Source organism: Ambystoma mexicanum, chromosome 9, assembly GCF_040938575.1.
Source record: "Ambystoma mexicanum isolate Mex_15411 chromosome 9, UKY_AmexF1_1, whole genome shotgun sequence".
NCBI lineage: Eukaryota > Metazoa > Chordata > Amphibia > Caudata > Ambystomatidae > Ambystoma > Ambystoma mexicanum.
This window is the reverse complement of record NC_090931.1, coordinates 141,419,300-141,440,997: the sequence shown is the minus strand read 5'-3', so window position 1 is coordinate 141,440,997 and position 21,698 is coordinate 141,419,300. Positions and strand designations below refer to the sequence as shown.

The window sequence follows — 21,698 nt, the reverse complement described above, 5'->3', positions numbered from 1 at the left end:
ACCACACATTATCCAGTGAACCACACATTATCCAGTGCACCTCACATTATCCAGTGAACCACACATTATCCAGTGAACCTCACATTATCCAGTGCACCAAACACTATCCAGTGGACCACATTTTATCCAGTGAAACACACACTATCCACTCAACCTCACATTATCCACTGCACCACACACTATCCAGTGAACCTCACATTATCTAGTGCACCTCACATTATCCAGTGAACCACACATTGGGCCTCATTACGACCCAGGCGGTAACGGGTTAACGGCGCTGTAAAAGGTGGTGGTGCTGTTAGCCCCTTACCGCCTAATTACGAGGTCCCTTTGCGGGTCCCTACCTTAACGGCTGGTGTTACCAGCCGTTAAGGAACGGGCCCGCAAAGGGACCTTGGAGGCAATTACGGTACCGCAATTTTCAGTACCGTAATTACCGCCTTCCCCATTCCCATTGAGCCCTACGGGACAAAAATGGGAATGGGGACGGGCCAATGGTGAATGGGGAATTACTACCCCGCCAACCTTGTGATGGGGGCGGTAATTCTGCCATTCACCATGGCAGATTCCGACGTCAACCATGGCGCTAATAGCACCATGGTTAACGCCCGGGTCGTAATGACCCCCCACGTGGCATTTTAACCATCATTTTCTTCCAAACGCTTGCGACTTGGAACAGTTATATCTGGTTGTGTAAATTGCTGTCGCCATAACAGCAGTTAGGGGGCCACATGTTGACTGCATATCCCTTTAAGAATCAATGCTGTGAAAATAAACCGTCCTCTTCTGGATGCTGTTTTTCCACTTTCTTTTCTTCCATCTAATGGTGTTTTCTATCAGAAAAGTGGGCAGCAAGGTGACTTGTCGATGATGTATACGTGCGCACCTTTTATCACGAAATACATAATTTTATAACATTATCATGACATTGTAGGCTATTACAAAACAAGTATGTCATAGGAACATGTCTCGTTGCACAATCCCTGTCTGCGGCACTGCACGTGCCCTGTGCCAGTATGGTTGCTTTCTACAAGAAACACATTGCATGGTGGAACTTGTAGTATGCCTGTAGGGGTGAAGGATGTACTTCCAGTTAAGAGCTGGGGGTAAATCTCACCCCAAATGGCAAACAACTGCGTGTATTACCGGCCCTGTAATACCGTTGATGGTAGTAGCAGCAAAATACCCCCATGCAGTCTTAGGGGTTTCCATGAAATGGGGAGTTACCGCTCTTAGCAGCACTTGTAATCTGCCGGACATTTCTACAGACCAAGTGCCGGTAACAGGCGGTACTCCCAGTGAGGCCCATTGTCTCTCGCTGGTGTGGCACGAGCTCCAGGGGCTGTGGTTTATGTGCCTTTTCTTCAGAAAAAGACCACGTATCTCTCTTCCCCGGAAAGGTGTACAAACAGAGGCTGGGCAGGGCCTGCCGGCGATAAGCGAGTCGGCGGCTGACGGGCCCTTTGTTCGACGCTCGTTCGCGGGCTGTTGGCTCTCCACAGTAAGCACTCGAGTGCATATTTCTGTGTGTGTGTGTGTGTGTACTTTGGCGTGAAAAGGCGTGCATGGAAGGCGTGGGTGCGAGCACCTGCCCCCCTCCTGCCCCCGCAGGCTGAGGTTACAAAGACGATAAGCACGGGGTGTGGGGGAGGGTCTAATCGAATCCGTGCGTTTCACTGAAATAATGCTTTGTTGGCAGGTCTTACAGCTGCACGAGTGCTGCCAAAGCTTACCAAATAAGACCTTTAAATGCCTGTTAATGGTACGGGCCCAGACTGAGGGGGCTCTCTTTTCACCTAGTGTCTGACGTCGGAAACTAAAAAAACCCTTGCCCCAGACCCGTTGCCGCTTGCATCAGTGCAAGAGAGAATAGCACTCGTGTAAAAAGTTCTCTAGTGCAAACAAAATATTCTTCCAATGCATATTACACCAGTGCAAAGGACTATCAAATCGTTTCCCTATGCAAAAACGCACCGAAAGAATATGATTTGTGCATGAGTGCACATTTTTGCTGCCATGCAAATTGTACTTGCATCAGTGCAACGTTTTTGCAATACACCCCAGAAGCTTCAAAATGTATGCAAAGCCACTACCATCGCCACCAAAATAAATCAAACAATGTATTTTCAGGTACATGGTAAAGAAATGTAAAGTGGTCTCGTATGGCACAACTTGTGTTATATTGGGGGCTTCTTGGCGCTTTGGCTTAGAAATCCTCAAGTGTGAATTAAGCAGCAGCGGTAAATGTATGTCGTGTAAGGGGGTCTGCATGTCTTTCTTCCATGTCAACATGGATGCTAACTTGCAGGAAACATGGCGTTATGGTGCAAATTAGTGCAGGACCTCCGGAGAATTTCATGTTTATAGTTTGCGAAACTGGAACTATAAAACTATTAGAACGGGATTGCAAGCATTTTGCACCAGGGCAAGTGCAATGATCACTAGGGGAAAACCGCGCTAGTACAAAAACATATAATTTTTCACTTGGGCACACAGGGTTAGGTCTATGGCAAACATTTCGTTGGTGCAAGAATGCATTGAACGACTACTGGCCGGATTGCAGAGAAGTTCTGCCTGTGTAGCCGCGATTAGTACACAAAACATATTCTTTCAATGAACTTATTCACCAGGGTAAAGGACTAGGATGAGGGCAAATGCATTGTTGGCCTAGTACTAATTGTGCATGCACCAGTGTAACATTTCTATAATACCACCCAATGGTTTTTGGACCAGGGCAATCTTTGCTCAAGGCTAATTACGCCTGCACTAGTGCAACATTTCTGTAATACCACCCCATGGTTTTTGCATTAGGGCAATCTTTGTTCAGGGCTAATTACACCTGCATTGATGCAACGTTTCTGTAATGCCACCCCATTTATTTGTATTTATTTATTTGTTTGTTTGTATAGCGCTAAAGCCCGCGGGCATCAGAGCACATTCCAAAAAGTCAGGACATGTAGTGACAGAAACGGGACAGTGGGTAACCACATACATAGGTCAGCTCTGCGCTATACTAGGAATTGTTGTCTGGTCAGGAGTTTATTTGAATAGTAACGTTTTTAGCTTCTTTCTGAAGTGCGTATAGTTGGTTTCCAACTTCAAGGACACGATTTCTGGACTAGGGCTCTTTGTTCAAGGCTAATTAACGCCTGCGTTAAAGCAGTTTTTGTAATGGCCCCCATGATTTTTGGACTAGGGCAATCTTTGCTGAAGGCTAATTGCGCCTACACTAGTCCAACGTTTCTGTTATGCCACCCCACAGCCCATGGTTTTTAGAGTAGGGACATGTTAGCTCTAGGGCTAATGGTGCTTGCACCAATGTAAAGCTTCTCTAATGCCACACTATGATTTTTGTACCAGGGCACTTTTTTCCCTAGGGGTAATTGTGCTTGCACCTGTGCAAAGTTTCTGTAATACCACACAATGGCCTTTGCACTAGGGGTAATTGTGACTGCACCAGTGCAAGATGCATGTAATGCCACCTTTACACAGGGATACACGTAATGCTAATATTCTGTGGAGCGTTGTTCGTTCCAAAGATTCTACTTTCACTCTCCCTGGTCAAGGTAATGGGGGCTGTTTTGTGCACTTTCTACAAAACTGCCACAAAACTGCTGCAAAACTGTCACAAAAATGCCACTGCGATGGCAATTTAATTAATGAAGGAGACGTGCAGGGCTGCCTCCCCGGGCAGCTCTACCAATACTTTGGACTGATGCAAGATCAATCGTGCATGTTATCAACACAAGGGCAAACATTCTTTAGTACAAAAACGTATTCGTCCAATGCATTTGTGCACAGGGCAACCTTTGCCAAAATGCAAGGCTGAAAGGTATTCGCACACGAGCAAGCTTTGCACTGTTCGAAACATTATGCATGGAAGGAAGAGGTTTTTGTTGCATGCACACTGCTAGCACTCAGCCAAATTGCACTTGCACAGTGCAGCATTTCTGTAATGCAGTCTCTGTGTGGCTCATGAAGAAACACACACACCTGCCAATTAGATTGAAAACGCACATGCTATAATGGCAGACACAATGAAGGGGTTAAAAGACTCTCCGAGCTTGCAAACGTCGCTTGAGAAACTGGTCTTAGGGAACGTGTGTAACCAAGGGAAACATTTGCATGCATTTAATTGTTTGTGGTAAAATAAGACTTGTCAAATGTTGCTGCTTCCTGGTTCGTGGTGAGAGCGCTCAGAAAAGCCTCCTTGGCTGTCAGCAGCAAGCGGGCCCATTGCCCAACACTTCTATACAAGACTGCTTAAGCCCCGGTGGCTTGCTGCATGCAGCCTCTCAGCGCTGCGGGCAGAGGTGTGCCCCCCACGCCCAGCTGGGCAGGTGCCCTCGGTGGAGCAGGGCAACGCCCACTGGGAACAGGGAGGCTCCCCGTGTCGCTGCCGTGCTCGCAGCTGAGTACAGCCCTGTAAATGGCTGATCGCACATGCAATGAACACGGGGCAACCACAGGTGTCCGTGTCAGCTGGCACCACTATGCCAGTCTTCTGCTTTCCTTGGAACTGGGTGCTTAGCTTCAGTTGCACAACTCAAGGTAACGTGGACTACAACACCCAGAAGGCACCTTTCTGTTACACATACCTGGAAAAGTGGTGCTACGCACGAATCTTAAAATGCCCGTCTTGGGGTTTCCTGAAAGTCGCCATGTCGCCAGAATGTCTCAACACAGTGGATTAAAATTCGGGTGTGATGAGCATCGGAAATTGGGTATTTAGGTCGAAGTTCAGCACACGATTGTCGGGATATTAAGACACGAAAGTGTTGAAATCAGGGGGTCTGTAACCTTTGGCTCGCCTAATATTTATGAACTACAACTCACATCATCCTTCACCACTGACTACACCCGTTTGAGTTGATGGGAGTTGTAGTCCACAATGTCTGTAGAGCCAAAGGTTGCAGTCCTGAATGAATGGGCGAACACTGAAGACACCGGCATTACTCTTGCCCAATGCAGTGCTGGAACGGCGCTGGATTTTCTAGGATGTGGAATACATGAAAAATTGCTTCTCTGACTTCCCAAATGTAGACACCCCAAAAGCCAGTGCCCGAGCAGCAGTAAAACACTGCAGTGATCAGCTGTTCCCATCGCTCGCTAGAAGTTTTGATTTCCGCTCTGGGAATCAGGGTGTTTGTTGGCAGTGCAGTCACTTTGCACAGTGTTGAATACTGGTAAATGTGGGCTCACATTTAGGAGAAGGGAAATAAAAGTCTCTTTCTCTCTCTCTCTCTCTCTCTCTCTCTCTCTCTTTCTCTTTCTTCTCTCTCTCTCTCTCTTTCACTCTCTCTTTTTCTCTCCCCCCTCCTCTTCTCTCCCCCTCACCCCATCCAGGGGCAACACTCTTGCCTTGGAAGCAAGACGACGCAGAGCAAACAGGTTCGATCCTCAGGTCTGCGCTTGGAAACCTCTGGGTATTAAGCGCGCTCTAAATAACCAATTATAATTATAATTCTTCCGGCAAAGGCCACATGTCGAGAACGACACTGCGTGAGCCTATGCGCAGAATCAATTCTGTGTGCTTCGCGTAGTTATGGAATTGTTTGCACAAAGTAACCGTATACGCAAGTTGCGGCCGGAACACCCTGGCACGCCCCCACGCAAAGCAAAAACAGCCAGGACAGCATGCGCCCTTCAAACAGTGCGTGGGGTCGCCAGCAAGCAGACCTGCATCTCGGGGTCCCTGTCCAGGATCCGCCCTGTTACTGGCGTCCCGAACAACATGCACACGATTCATCGTAACTCTGGTAAAGCTTGGAAAATCTGCATGTGAACCCCTGTGAACCATTCCTGCAGCCTGCTACATGGGTGGCAGATAGTATGATAGCTTTGCATGGCAATTTACATGTCAGGAGCTTGTGCGCTCGGATCCATGAATATGTATCGTTCCACGCAATAGTGGGCGTGCGATGCCTGCTTGCAGGCCGACCCTCGTAACGCCCACATTTTTCCTTCTTCTTCCTCATTTTCCTTGTTCTGCCCCCTATGCTGCCCTCTGCGCAAGCCACACCCATGCTCAGCTTGGTGTCTCGCTCAAGGCACTCGGCCTCTGATAGTGACGTGCAGAGCCTGCGCAATGTCCCCGTAAAGTACAAAAAAGTGCTGCACAGTCGATTCCATGAATCGACAAAAAAGATTTTGCATGCATTTGGGCATGCAAAGTCCCAATTTTCTGTGCAGATAATTCCATGAATCAGGCCCATAATGTGTGACTTGGCTCAAATAGACTTTCCTACTTATAAATATATATATATATAGGTTGTTGTGAGCAAGCGGCAAGTTGTGCCGTGAAACGTGTCAACTATTTGGGAGAGCCAGGATTAAAGGCGGCCGTATACTATGGTGCCATGATTTTAACCAATAAAGAAGATATGCAAAATACACTGGTGTCCTGAATCGAGTGAATATCTTTGGAAGGAGAGTGCTCCTCAGTAACTGGCGATCAGTCAGCCCTTGGGAAAACATATATATATATCTATATATATATCTATATATATAGATATATATATATGTGTGTTTATATGTATATATGTAGTCAGGTTAATTCATCATGTGATTTTGTGCAGATTTCAAATAATCGCCATAAACGGAGTGCTATTTCAGCCCTGTGTTTTCTCAATTTGTACAAACCTTTCACTTGCTACCTTCCTCGATCACAAAGCCTGTCCCCTTTCCTCCAGTGCCACTGCCCCCGCCCCCTCCGCAGGTGGAATGCCCTGGTCTTTTTTATCCCATTTGCAGCACAGCACTTGCCTTAGAAGGCCTGTTTTGTGAGGCGTCCATTGGACTCCAATTTCAGCATGCATTCTCTCCTCACTGTCTTGTCTACTATAGGCTCATAATGACTGCATATGCTATATCGGAATTAAAATAATAATGCTTTAGAGCAAGCTTAACATGAAAACGATCTCATGATGGATGAACATACTTGCCATTTCCCCCACTTTTGTGCCTTGTGTCTATGTGAACATCCAAGCGTTCCCTCGTTGAAGCTTTTCCTGTAATCTTGGTGCCCTGGAGACCTTTCACACTATGTTACCACCTTGCATCTAATGCACCTGTCCCGGGCCCATTTATTTATTTATTGGACATTTGTAAGGTGCCTATATACAGGTGTTTCCAGGTGCTACAAGACAGGATGGGGGGCATGGGAATCATAAGATTACAACAACAAAGAACAAAGAAGCAGTTATATTGGCCTTGTGACAATCCTACTGTGCAAGTTCATGACAAGGTGATAAGTGCAAGGGGGTGGGGGAAGAGGGAGAAGTGCAAGAGTGGGGTGCGGGTCCCCCATGGGTGAGGTGCGGGCAAATGCTGGTCAGGCCATGGCGGCAATTCTCAGTTGGAAAATAGGGGGGAGGGGAGAGAGAGTGTAGTGGACAGGAGGACTGGGTTGGGATTGTCAGGGAAAGGAATCCTGAAAGCAAGTGCTGGCAAAGGATGCTGGTATGGACTGGTGGGGGGTGGTCAGGTTGTGTATCACTTTGACAGAACACGGCTCCAGTCACAGCGGCAGATGGAGAGTTTAGCACGGGAGGGGGAGAGGGAAGAAAGAGGAGAAATGGAAGGTCTTGAGAAGCTTCCAGAACTTAAGAAGATCTGGTTCAAGTATGAGGGGATAGCGAGGCTGTTCCAGAGAGTGGCGTCAGCCAAGGAGAGGGATTTACTTCCTGGAGAAGCGTTTGACCTGCAGAGAGTTGAGGCCAGAAGACCAAAAGGATTCTGGCTGGGAGACATTTTGTAAGAGAAAACTGGATGTAGAGAGGTCCCAGGCCCCAGACAGCCTTGTGGATGATGCAGAGGGTTTTGAATTTGATCCTTGCTGTCACCGGGAGCCAGTAGAGAGATTTTAGGGCTGGAGAGATGTGGTCCCTGGGCTTGAGTCCAAGGATAAATCGTGCAGTCCTATTTTGGATTAGTTTGAGGGGGCAATGGGAGCAAAGATTGGAGGTTGAGGGAGAGGCCATTGCAGTAGTCAAGCCTCGAGAGAACCAGTGCTCTAGAGACAGTGGGCTTCTGGGGGAAGGCGAGGAAAGGTAGAATGCCCCTGAGGAGATACATCTGAAAATTGAACTTCTTGGCAAGGTCCATGATGTGTGGAGAGAAGGAGAGAGTGGAGTCAAAGATGATTGCAAGGTTTTTTGCCACACAAATGGGTGAGGGGAGGGGACACAAGGAATCGGAAACTAGCAGCAGTCGTCCCAATGAGAAGGATCTCTGTCTCGCTGGCCTAGAGGCAGTGATCATTTGCAGAGCACCATGCCTGAATAGCAGTCAGGCAGTCAGGTATAGGGCAGGAAGAGGAGGGGAAAAGGTAGGGGAAGGCATCCCAGAAAGAGCTGTGTGTCATCTGCGTACCCTGGAAATGAGGGGAGTAGGTGTAGATCAGGTGGGCCAGAGGGGCCAGGGAGATGTTGAGGAGAGAAAAGGACCCATTTGAATTTGGGAGGGTCTGTTAGATAGGAAAGAGTTAAGCCACGCCAGCCCATCTTCAACCTACAGTGCAGCCAGGTCGTTAAACACACGTCTACCCAGAGCCACAATCGACCCATGGCACCTTCAGATGAGCTGAACAGACGTGCCTTACCACCTCACATTTATTGAATGCGCCCCAGGACAACCTTGAACCAATAGTGTCTTCGGATTGGCTGAACACACATGTATCACACACAAGGGAATATCCAGCAAAAGTGGAGGGGCGAGCAACGAAAATAGTCCTGCTACCTTTCCCCCTATATGCAGTGGGCACAATTCCATATGGTCTCATTCACGCCCCCAAACCACCCATGCCTGCCCCAATCTTCTTTTTTGGTAGCATTAGTGGCAGATGGCATTTTAACACATAACAAAAGAAATAGAACTGCAGGATCATTACAGATGCTGGAAACCGTTGAGGCGCTCTGGGGCAAAATGCATGCAATTTCATAAATTGCATTTGGATTGCGCCACCAGAAATGACTTCACAGAAAAGGACATTGCAAGGAGCATCATCAGTCTATGATTCTTGGAGGCACCATGGAAGTGACTTTAGAATAAGTAAGACAAGTGGCAAATAACTTTGTGGTGGTGCAAAATACCTAAATTGCACTATTATTATATATGGAGCAACTCTATATTCATTAGACTTTTTTTTATAAATAACAGCATGACATATTAACATAAGCTATGAAGTGAATCACTTACAGAGCTGCAGATAAGACACAGTGTGATTAAATGATTTGCCCAGGAGCACACACTTTGGTTAAATGGTGAAATAGGGATGTGGACAATTTAAGTAACTGGGCACATCTTCCAGGTTTAGTTGATATATATATTTACTAAGGTTTTGCTTTGCATATCAAGTGCTTAAATAATACTTTGTAGCGATGCCTTGGATGCAAAGCACATTACATAATAAACTAGCCTTTCATAGTAAACTAACTATACACTATATATATTGTCAGAGAAATATGTTGAGCAATAAGAGTATGGCTTTAGTTTTATTATCCCTATCCTGCATGCAAAGTCACAATGGCATTATGTAGATTAATGTGAGTCTAACAAGCAGAGGCGTTGCTAGGGGGGGGCTTAGGGGGCTATAAACCCTGGTCTTTTGGTTGTAGCCCCAGATAGAATCTCAGGAGCTACATCCAAAAGGCTAGCTAGCCCCGAGTCCCAAAAGTTCTGACATCAGGGAAGCCCCGGGTCTTTCCCAGACCTAGCAACACCCCTGCTAACAAGTCCCCTTTTGGGTTTTAAAGCCAGAGTCATTGTTTCATAAACCATTATGCACCCTTCTCGCTCCCTCCCTTTCCCATTTCTAAAGGGACAAAAGTCCCGGCTGATAAACCCCTCTTCCTCCCATCAGTGCCTAATGGCTCACATTGTGATGCTCTGTTGACAGAGCAACGTGAGAGCCCCTCTGCTGCCCAGAGCTCCTTGGGAAATTGCCCTGGCAGCGGGACACCTCTCCCGTTCAGAAAGTGTAAGGTGTCCTGCTGCCCCTCCTGCCCCCTGCCACTGATTACACCCCACTTCTACTACGTGCGTCCCAGGATCTTCTTCAATTCACAGTGTTTTAGGATGGGCTGAACACACATGCATTGCACCCCACTTCTACTAGAAGTGCCCCAGGATATACTTCAACCCAGAGGGTTCTCAGATGAGCTCAGCCTCAGGCATTAAGTGGTCGAAGTGGGTGGGGGCAGTTGGGAGCGCTGCTCCTCTACTTTTTTTAATACGTTTTACTGTTCCTATACTTTTGAAGTTGGAACTTGCACTTTTAGTGGACTGCACTTAACGTTCCCGTAAACAGCAGGTGCGTGTGTTTTTTGGTTTGTATTGTGTGTGGGTGGGGGCATCGCGATGGGGTTTATGGGGAGTGGGAGCAGGCCAGTAGCAAACATAGTTCCACTACTTCTTTTCGTGCATGAGCCCTCAGTGTCCCCTGCTTGTCTAAGCTTGCATGCATTGCAATCCCTCTGTTAATGCATGTGTCCTAGTACCACCTTGAGCCCTTAGTGTGCTCTGTCTAAGCATGCATACATTGCAAACCCCTTTTTAATGCATGTGTCCCAGTACCACCTTGAGAACTTAGTGTCCTCTGTTTTAGCATGCATGCATTGAAATCCACCTTTTAATACATATGTCCCAGTACCACCTTGAACACTCAGTGTCCTCTGATTGTCTGAGCATGCATGCATTGCAATCCCCCTTTTAATGCATGTGTCCCAGAACCATCCTGAGCCCTTAGTGTGCTCTGTATACGCATGCATGCATTACAATCCCCCTTTTAATGCATGTGTCCCAGTACCACCTGGAACACTTAGCGCCCTCTGTCTAAGCATGCATGAATTGCCATCCACCTTTTAATGCATATGTCCCAGTACCACCTTGAACACTCAGTGTCCTCTGATTGCCTGAGCATGCATGCATTGCAATCCCCTTTTTAATGCATGTGTCCAAGCACCACCTTCAGCCCTCATTGTCCTCGATCTAAGCATGCATGCATTGCAATCCCCCTTTAATACATGTGTCGCAGTACCACCTTGAGACCTCCATGTCCACTGATTGTCTGATAATGCATGAATTGAAATCCCCCTTTGAATGCATGTGTCTCAGTACCACCTTGAGCCCTCAGTGTCCTCTGATTGTCTGATCATGCATGCATTGCAATCCCCCCTTTAATACATGTGTCCCAGTACCACCTTGTGTCCTTTGTGTCCTCTGTATGCACATGCATGCATTGCAATCCCCCTTTTAATGCATGTGTCCCAGTACCACCTTGTGCCCTTCGTATCCTCTGTATGCACATGCATGCATTGCAATCCCCCTTTTAATGCATGTGTCCCAGTCCCACCTTGAGCCCTCTGTGTCCTCTGATTGTCTGATAATGCATGCATTGCAATCCTACATTTAATGCATGTGTCCCAAGAGAACCTTGAGCCCTTAGTGTCCTCTGATTGTCTGAGCATGCATGCATTCTCACTTTTAATGCACGTGTTCCAGGACCACCTTCAACCCATGGTGTTCTCAGATGAGTTGGGAGTACAGACAATATCTTCCCACTGCTAATGCATGTGCCCCAAGCCCTCCTTCAACCCATAGTGTCCCTTGATTGGTCGACCACATTAGCGTTACCCTTCCACTTCTAGCCCATATGACCAAGGACCACCTCCAACTCCCAGTGTCTTCTGATTGGCTGAACATTACTATCTCACATTTAATGCATGTGTGCCTGGAGCACATTTTATCCATAGGGTCATCAGATTAGCTGAGCAGTTATAGATTATCACCTCACTTATAATGCATATAGCCTCTCACCACTTTAAACCCATAGGGTCCACAGAATGGCTGCACACACAAGCATTCTCACCTCACAGGTCATGTGGGTCTTAGGGCCCTCTTCCAAATATTGTGCCCACAGAATGGCTCCCCACACATGCATTGCCACCGCATTTCTAATCCATGTTTCCTAGGACCACCTTCAATCCATGATGTCCTCTGATTTACTGAGCATGCATGCATTACCACGTCACCTTTAATGCATGTTCCCCAGGTCAGCCTCCAACCTAGAGTGTCCTCTGATTGGCTGGACCCACATATGTCCTATCTCATGTATCATGTATGTTCCCCACAATCACTTCCAACCCATAGTACCCTAGAGTTGGCTGAGCATGCATGCATCACCAGTGCACTTCTAATGTGTGTGCCCCATGGCCACCTCAACCCCATAGCTTCCCGTGATTGGCTGGACTTACATATGTTCCCACCTCATTTATCATATATGTTCCCCAGGACCACTTCCAACCCATAGTACCCTAGAGTTATCACCACCACACTTCCAATATGTGAGTCCCATGGCCATCTCAAACCCATAGCATCCTCTGATTGGCTGGAGATACATTGGCTACCACAACATGTATCATGTATGTTCCCCAGGACCACTTCCAACCCATAGTGCCCTAGAGTTGGCTGAGCATGCATGCATCACCAGTGCACCTTTAATGTATGTGTCCCATGGCCACCTAAAACCCATAGCATCCTCTGATTGGCTGGACACACATATGTTCGCACCTCATTTATCATGTATGTTCCCCAGGACCACCTCTAACATATAGTAGCCTAGAGTTGGCTGAGCATGCACTCATCACCACCACACTCCTAATGCATGTGCCGTGCCTTAGACCTCTTTGAACCCCCCTAGTGTACTCGGATTGGCTGAACACACAGAACACACAGGCTTTGCCGCCTGAGTACTAATGCATGTGTATGTCCACCAGGAATGACTGTCAGCCGAATTTATCCTAGTGGCTAAACACAAACCGCACATCAATTGCAAACCTCTTGGGACACCGGAAGTCCTCCAAACTGACAAGTCTTTCCCCCAGCAGGAAAATCATTCACAGCCCCCTAATCCACCCGGCGTGTCAGCCAGCAGATATGCAGACAATACGAACTGCGGGGGCTAGGGGAGGGAGGGGGCAATAACGTCTCATGTGTTATGGTAACAAAAGAAATGAACGGCGCTGGTGAAAGGAAGAAAAGTGACACGGCGCGTTAAAGCGCTCTTTAAAATTTAAAGTGACGAGAAGTGCCCAGCATTGCCCATGTAGAGGAGAGAGATGCGGGGGCGCGAGGGGGTGGGGAGGGGGCAACTGCTGCGGCTAAGTGTAGGATGCGCAGTGAGGAAGCGACTGACACCAGATTATGCCCTAATAATGAAGGGGGGTCGGTGCGACCCCCATAATACGCTCCTGTGCAGAGCCTGTCAATTGTCTGTTAACAATGTGCTGGGCGGGAGGACGGGGGGGTCGTGTTAGCGGCGGAGCAGCGCCAGCGCCCCTGTCACCCCGCAGCTGATGGGCAGAGTGACTGCGGTCTCGGGGGCTGGCGGGCTGGGTGGGTACAGGAGACAGGCACAACACACACACCTCAAAGGCAGGCACAGAAGGGGTTCAGAAATGCAGGACGACTTACCTTTCAAAAAGTAGAGGAGCATGTTGGTCTTGTGCAGAGCAACCGAGAAAAAAAAATGCTAAATCTAATTATGTGTATTTTGTAAGTTTTCTCAGTCTTTCTTAAAAAAAAATGCATTTTTATTTTATTTTTGGCAGGTATCCCGGATCGGCAGTCTCCCGTTCTCCGAGGCGGTCTCCTCCTCCTCCTGTTCAGGTGGGTGCAGACAGAATCATTTCGCTGCCCACCCCCCAAAATCTCACATATCCCCATGAACATTTCTTTTTATAAAATACCAAGGTCTCGTGTTTTTTTTTTTTTTTTTTTTTTAAACCCTTGATTAAAAGCCTTCAAGTCAGGAATCAGTCAATTATGGATTCGACCAATCAGAACATTCACGGGGCAAAGTCAATGCAGATGAGAGTAGGAGAGCCCAGCCAGGGAGGAGTACGAACCCCCCCATTTTAGCATAATCCGGCCGGCTCCTTCGCAGGCAGCTCTCTAGAACGCGGCAACTAAACGTACAGAGCGGCGGACTCTCGGGGATTCGCGAACCCGTTACGTCCGAACTTGCGAGAGCTTCAGTCGTTCTCCCCGGGTCTCTCCATTTCGCGCCCACCCGCCTCCCGCCCTGCTCCCCCTGTGCCCTAAATGTCCAAATGTAGCTAAAATTCGGACCCGGGTTTAGTTCTCTTTCTAACTTTCTTATTTTATTTTAAACTTATGCTCACTGCCTGCAAAGCAGTAGTCAATATCATCACCCCAAACACTTGAAAATACACTCACCTTTTCAACAAAAACATCAATCGACCTCCCAGTCGATCCTTATTCTCAGTTTATTGCGATATTTTGTTTCATTTTTATTTAATTGGGGAAGAAATATTTTGCACAGTCAGTGCAGACAGGGAAACCTGACACCCGCCGAGAAGAAAGCAGACGTGCAGCCGCCCCTCTCGTGCAGCACGGTGTCCTGTTTGCACACGTGTGCACGTCTCTTCCAGCCGCGCACCGGTACACTTTCAAGACTCAATGCTACTGCACTGAGGTGTTTTCTGTGCGTTCTTCTTCTCCACATACGCCATTCACGTCCCCATTTGGAAAGTGGGTCATGTTGAGTAGGGCGCACTTTTTTGGGGGGTGGGGGATGGAGGAGGCGCCATAGCAAACGACAACTTGGGTATTGTGGCATTCGTGTGTCACTTCTGTGCGCGCCTCAGAAGACGCGAAGTGCACTGAACAAGGCAGGGGGGCCTTATGCAACACAGCACTTTGCGACAACACACGCAGCACCAAACACATATTTTGCCTTTAAATATTGGACAACGCATTGCGTTGAAAACGAATGACTGTCGTTAGCTTGAGTACGGTATGCTGCACCCCAAAACATTCACACCATGGCAAGCTGTGTTTAATCTCTTTTCGAATTTCACCATGACACACGTAGGTTTTTTTGGAAAAGAAAACGTTCCTTTTTTGCAGTTCAACCAACATTCAGTCATTCAACGGCCAGGTCACAGAAAAGTTGCACTCTTCGTTGGAGGTGCAGTTTGGCACGGTTTTGACATTAGAGCAATGTTTTTTTTTCTCCCTAGGACAAACACCTATTCAATGCACTTTTTCACCAGGGTTGAATTTGTCCTAATGTATATTAAACAATCGTATTGCCAACACGGCAAACTTTGCCCTGAGGGCAAACATGCATTCAAAGTACGAGGTTTTTGCACGAGGAACATTTTTGGCCCTGGTACGAATACTGTGCAAAAGTGCACTTGCACTGGTGCACATTTTCGGCAATATAACCCCACGCATTCCAGAAATATCCAGGTTTGCACGTGCACCCAAAAAAAGCCATTTGGACAGTATTAAAAACTATAGACGAATTCATAGCCAGTTGCACCCTAAGCAAACCAGTGTTTAACTGTCTCCATGCCTGTGATGTTATCCCCCACTTAGTCATATGAAAATCACCATGTTTCAGTCACCCCCTGCTCTTTTGGACTTTCATCTGGAGCATACAGTTTGGCAACGAAGAAGAAACATATTGTCAGTGCTGGGTTGCTGCTTGTCCAAGAGATGGTTGCTGGTGTGGGATTTTAAAATCTAAAATCTAAGAGAAATGTTTGGTGTGGAAATCCTGGCCCCCTGTGTATTTGAGGGAAAAACAGGCAGACACACAGGGTCTGATTTACAAAAGCCTTTTTCAGTGGCACAATACTATTAACAACTCTTTGTCAATCAGACCAACAGTGTTCTCATAATGCACGAGATGTGTCCATGAACGTACATTAAAATCATGCCTTTGCCTCCCTTCCTCTTCCAGCACCCTACTTTGAGATGGCGAGCGCCCCCAGAGCACCCAGTCTTTTCCAGCCCAGGCAGCAGCTTCCAGACCCAGCACCCTGCGAAGACACCTCCTGCTACTTGGATCAGCACCTGCTCGATTCATACCTGCAGCCAGAACACTTCGCAGACACCTTCTTGGCCTCCCTGCAGACTTCCTCCCAGAACTACACAGCTGGCAATCCCCAGACATCGTCGGCGTGCTTCAACCAGAGTCTGGTGAGCAGCCGCCACCTCTCCTTAAAATGACCTGGTGTTGTTTATAGTGAAGCGTTGTAAACAGATTGCCTCACCCCGGGAACAATGCTGCAGACACGAGTTGGGAAACAGGTCGCAAGCAGGCGCAGGGCACCCACGACAGCCAGCACCCAGGAGGCATCAGCCACCCTAGGCATCAGCCACCCTGTTATTGTTTTCTGTCGCCACGTGGGCTGTGCCATGGCTGCACGTTGTTAATGGCAGCGGGAAATCGCGCTGGGCTCAATGGTGGATGTCTGGCCAAAGAAACCACCAGTTGATGATTGCAGTTAACATGTTTCACATCATAACATACTAGGGGACAGATTGCAGAAACACTGTCCCGTTGCAAGTGCAATTTTGCATGGTATTAACACTAGGGGAACGTTTGCCCTAGGGTAAAAACCCATTTTTCCAATGCATCTTTGCACCAGGGCAAAACATGCCCTAGTGATAATACAGTGCAAAATTGCACTTGCACTGGTGCAACGTTTCTGTGATCTGATCCCAGGTGCATTTATAATGCGCATGTTCCTCCCAGTGGAGCACCTTGGCACTGATAACAGAAGTGTATTGTTGCCAGACCCAGTGGTACTCCTTTTTTCGGCCCGGGGAAGGTTAAAGGGCTGAGCGAGCCTGGGGCAGATAAGTTACCGTGACTAACTCATACCTCCCCTTAAGTTAAGCCTGCAAGGGGCTATTTGATTCACAAATACGTTACTGTAAGTAACTCTGACTTACCCCTGATTTACTATGAGAAAATCAGGAGTAAATCCTGGACGCCAATAGAACATCAGTTTGATTCAGCACCATTGTGTTCGGAAAGATGACAAAATTGTGAGTGTGTGTTAGAGCAGGCCCATACTTAGTGGTACTCAGTGATGCCATTGGGTCCTCATCCTTTGGCTCTTCAATTGCTTTGGACTACAACTTCCATCTGGCCTGGCTATTCAATGGTAAGGCATCATGGGAGCTGTAGTCCAAAACACTCAGGGAGCCACAGGCTCCTGAACCCTGAGGGAATGTCTGTAGAATTTTTCCTCTGAGGGCCTAGGTGCTTAACAGTGATGGGTCTGTGAAATACCAGACCTCTCGCTAGTGCATACATGTAGTTGGTGGGCTGCCATGTGCAGGCCCTGGTCTGAATTTCATATAAATGTGCAATTTGTGCAAATGTTTAAGTGCAAACGTTTAATGCTACATTCATGCGTAGAAAGGTGCGAATGGGGTTAGAGGCGTATTTTGCCACGAGCATCTTCAATGTGCTTGAAGATAGGTATAATTTTTGCACGCGAGTCTCCTTGGAGAAATATGCACTTTCTGCCAACGTGCATGTTTGGACATTTATCGCGGAGTAAGTGCAGAAAAATTAATTTGGTGAAAATATACACTCAATCCTCAGGCACCATTGACCCACTTGGATATATGCTGTTTGCAGATGTGTGCACATGTGCATTGGTCATACGACAGTGTGTTGCAGATACACATATATCATGTGCGCATGTGTAAATTCACAGTGGATCATGCCCCACTTGAAACGCTTGCACTAATACTTATAGTGTCTATACCAAACATAGTGCCCATTCATGGAATTTTTAGCGCGGTGCAAAGTGACTTGGTTATGTTCGAACAACAAGGCACACGCAACTACCATGCTTTGTGGTCCAATGGCCTAGCATCTTCCTGTTTGGATTTAGTTCTCATCGATGTTGAGCTACGGTCGCGATGTAGTAACTTGGATGTATGTCAAACGGAGAAGAGCGATCATGCTCTTCTTAGGTGGTCGCAATTACTACATAATCCACGTAAAATGAATTATGTTGATTCTAAAGTCACAGTTAATGCTCACGGAAACCACATTGCTTGGACCGAAACAAACGTTAAAATGTTGACCATGGACATTAGTGGTAATCGCTTGTCTCTTGAGCAGTGGTTGGAGATTAATAATTGGGATCTTAAGGGGCTGTTGAATATTCTTTGAAAGGAATTGCGCTTGACTCATAAGATGACCACTGGAAATCGTGTTTACAAGGGTTCTTGCAACATGGTAATACACCATGAAAAAAGGGCTTCTCGGCGGTCCAGACTACCGTTTAAAGATCATTTGTTGATATCTAGCAGAGCTAGAGGGAGGCAACTGACAAGTATATCCACTTGTTATAAGAATTGTTTCAGAGCCTATGACCACTCAGTTGCCAATGCTAATTGGAACCTGTTATTTAAATTATTGAGAATAATGGCAATAAGAAATTCTGGGCATTATTTAGGAATTCCACAGTTGGACAAACCCTTCAGAAGCATAACTCAATTCAAGAGGCTGTCTAGACAAAAGAGATCTCCGACTTATTTTATGATATTGAACTTACTGTCCCGGCAATGGAAACTTATCCGCCATTGTTGGTCGATTAGTTTAAATTAAGTGACATTTTGGAGATCATTAAAAGAGTCAAGAGTCCAAGGGCTCCGGGTCCAGGTGGTATCGATAATGCTGTTATTAATGCCAATCCTAAGTTTTGGGCATTGATTTTGGAGCTTTCTTTCCGGGACATCTTGGCCATGGGAGCGATACCGGCTAGCTGGCGGGAGTCTGTCTTAGTGGCAGTTTTTAAGAAGGGTAAGTTGAGTGATCCCGCTAATTTTAGGCTCCTCGCCATGCAAGAAACTAGACAAAAAACGGTCTCCACTATGTCGCTAAAACAGCTTAGCAAATGGGCCGAGAAGAAAGGATTGACTCATGAGTTGCAGACAGGATTTCCTAAAGACCATGGGCCAATTCACAATGTATGTGCTCTTCATTGTGCCATGGCCAAGACTTCCAGTCCCAGATCTAAGAAACGTTATCTTTGTTTTGTAGATTTTACCAAGCATTTGATTCATTTTCTCGATCTTGATTGGGCGCTTTGAAACAGTATATTCTTATCGTATAAGCGCCTAACAAGCAAACAAAAATAAATAAAATAAGATTATGGAACAAATTGAGCTGTTGGGGAATTGATGCCACTTTGTTACATTTTATTAAGGCACTATATACCGATACTTCGGTAGTAGTGCGAATATATCAAAAAGTCTTGCTAAAGCAACATATTCCCACAAACCAAGGTCTTAAGCAGGTGTGTGTACTCGCACCCCTGCTTTTTAATTTATATCTTTCAGATATGGATCTTGTAATTGGAGCAGCTTGTAATTCCCCCCCCTAAATCGGAGATGTGCCAGTAGCGTGGTTAGGTTATGTGGATGATACAGTCCCGCTTGACTATACCACAATTGGGCTACGACATTCTATTGATGCCTTGCTCCTTTACATGAAGAAGAATAACCTTAAAATTAATATCTCTAAAACCAAAGTGGTAATCATTGGTGGGAGGATTAAAAAACAACCTTCACATGGACCATTAACAAAAAGCCACTTGAAGTGGTAGATAATACATGTATCTCGGAGTGCCTATCAAATTTGTCCGCAACAGGATTTTTACAGCCAAATTGCTATGCCCAAAGTTTAAAAAAAAATGGTTAGCCATGAAAAAGTTCATTAGCAACAATGGAGGCTATAAAATTGAAGGTCTCATTACTGTCTATAGGGCTGGCATAGAACAATGTGGCTGGAGAAATTGGAGGGGGAGCTTCTTCGTTCTGTTCTTGGTGTACCCTCATCTGTTCTAGTGAGAGCATTAACATGTGAGCTTGGCCTTTCTTCTCTGAGATCTTTATGGCTCTTACAATGCTGTAAATTGTCACTCTCTGTATTCTGCCCAACTGTCGGCAGAATTGTTATTGGGTTTAATTGCTAAACAATATCATCATCGTTATTGGGTTTAATTGCTAAACAATATCATCGTTAACAATCGAACCAATTTCTACAAGAACTGCGTGCTACTGTAACAAACCATTTCAGTAATTTAGGACTTCTGTAGAGCAGCTGATTGACCTCGCCAATGCTCTGGTGATGCTTAAGAATAAAAATAAAGTCTGGGATGCAGATAACAATTTGAGTAATCTCCATAAAAAAGGAAATTATGCACTCTATAGTATTCTAGGAATTTGCCTTTATTTACCATGCACATACCGTATCAAGTTATGTTCTATGCAGCTGAGAAGATTTATCATTTATATGCGGTTTAATAGTCTCCTGACTCGGGAGCACACCGGTAGCTGGATTGGGATCCCATATTAGGATAGACTCTGTCGTCTGTGTAATTTGACGGTAGAGACTACTCGACATATCCTCACTGCTTGCCCTAAACCAAAAAGTGCATATTTTAAGGGTTAAGTGGCACAGTGCATCACAGCACATTCTTACTCAGAGTAATTTCTTTGTGAATCAAATAGCCCTCTCCAGGACTAACTCAGATTTACTCCCAGGTACTACTTTTTTATTCTTGATACTCCAGGAGTGAATCAGAGTTACTCACTGCACATTCTTACTCAGAGTGATTTCTTTGTGAATCAAATATCCCTCTCAAGGAGTAACTCAAGAGTTACTCATAGGAACCTCTTTGTGTGAATTGGTCCTTGAATGCTTTACTTCCCAGTTATTCTATGTTGCGAGTCACTGACAATGACTCATCTTTTATTTTCTTGGTTTCTTTTTAGTGCCCAGAGTCGCCGTCAGATTCTTCCGATCTCTCCAGTTCATTCGACTACAGCTACTCCCCGCCCCACCAGATGCTGCCATTCGCCCCCTTGAGCTTCAGCTCCCCCACTCACCTGGAGGCAAGGAGTTGCGCCTACAGCAGCACGGAGGAGTACGCCTTGCAGCCTCAGTTCACAGCTTCGGCCTGCTGCTGTATGTCATGCAGCGGGGCCGGGTGCCTAGAGACAATTAAAGCTGGAGACTTTTTCACATACCCCACTGGGGACTGCACAGACTATCACCTTTCCTCCACAGTGGCAGCAGAGGACTTCCTACGGCGGGAGATGGACCCCTGGGACATGTGCTACAGTTAAGGCCTACTAAAGTTGCTCCTGTTCGGGGGAGAGGCAGGGTCTTTGCATGGGAACCGAAGTCTGAAAATCAAGGGTGCGATGCTACACACACCAGAATGCTGCTAGCCATGTAAGTTGGCAAGCTCAGTGCCAAATCCTTGCACGGCTAGTTCATTCCTTCACTGATGGCAAAGCGGGTCACTGCTCCGTGCGGAATACCGCTTTTGTGGTATCTGTCTGTGTCCTGCTGTCTATGTCTCTTTATACCTGTCCTGTAGTCGCGGTGTAGTCACATGAGAAAGACCCTGGCTCTTTCTTCTTTTCTTTCCTTCGCTCAACTTGTCTGTGGATAGTACTCATCGCTCAGCCCGAAAGATCATGCCTCACAGGTGAACTGTAATCCGTCTGAATGTTGGTAGAGATTCCTCATTTTTATATATATATATATATATTTGTATATATAAATAAATCATTTTTATAGTCTGCCGCTGTATTTTTGTCTTTACACCCAGTTTAAAGAGAAGGAGGTGGGGCAATCATTTCATAACTGTTCGACAGTGTTATGTTATGTTATGTTATGTTATGTTAAAGGAATTTGTTGAGCGCAGCTGCAACCAGGAGGTATCTTGGCGGGGAGGAATCCAAATTCTGCAGGAGATCAATCTCAATAAAAGAGAAGCATCAACGATCCTAGTAACTCAGACGAAAAGAAACATCTCTCGCTTTTTCCCGAAAGCCAAATGGTC

General features: G+C 46.4%; 1 protein-coding gene and 1 long non-coding RNA gene across 2 annotated transcripts in view; one reads left to right on the top strand and one right to left on the bottom strand.

Annotated features, from left to right (window-relative positions):
- LOC138487763 (uncharacterized) overlaps positions 1-14,228 on the bottom strand; it is a 167,493-nt gene extending 153,265 nt beyond the window's left edge. Inside the window, exon 1 of the long non-coding RNA XR_011274540.1 lies at positions 13,474-14,228. This is a non-coding gene — a long non-coding RNA (uncharacterized lncRNA). The remainder of the gene's footprint in view (positions 1-13,473) is intronic.
- Positions 1-21,435, top strand: part of POU2AF3 (POU class 2 homeobox associating factor 3) — a 52,875-nt gene extending 31,440 nt beyond the window's left edge. The window contains exons 3-5 of the mRNA XM_069614314.1: positions 13,611-13,668; positions 15,773-16,011; positions 20,620-21,435. Coding sequence (XP_069470415.1) covers positions 13,611-13,668; positions 15,773-16,011; positions 20,620-20,973 — 651 coding nt within the window. The 3' untranslated portion in view covers positions 20,974-21,435. The remainder of the gene's footprint in view (positions 1-13,610; positions 13,669-15,772; positions 16,012-20,619) is intronic.
- The last annotated feature ends 263 nt before the right edge of the window (positions 21,436-21,698 follow it).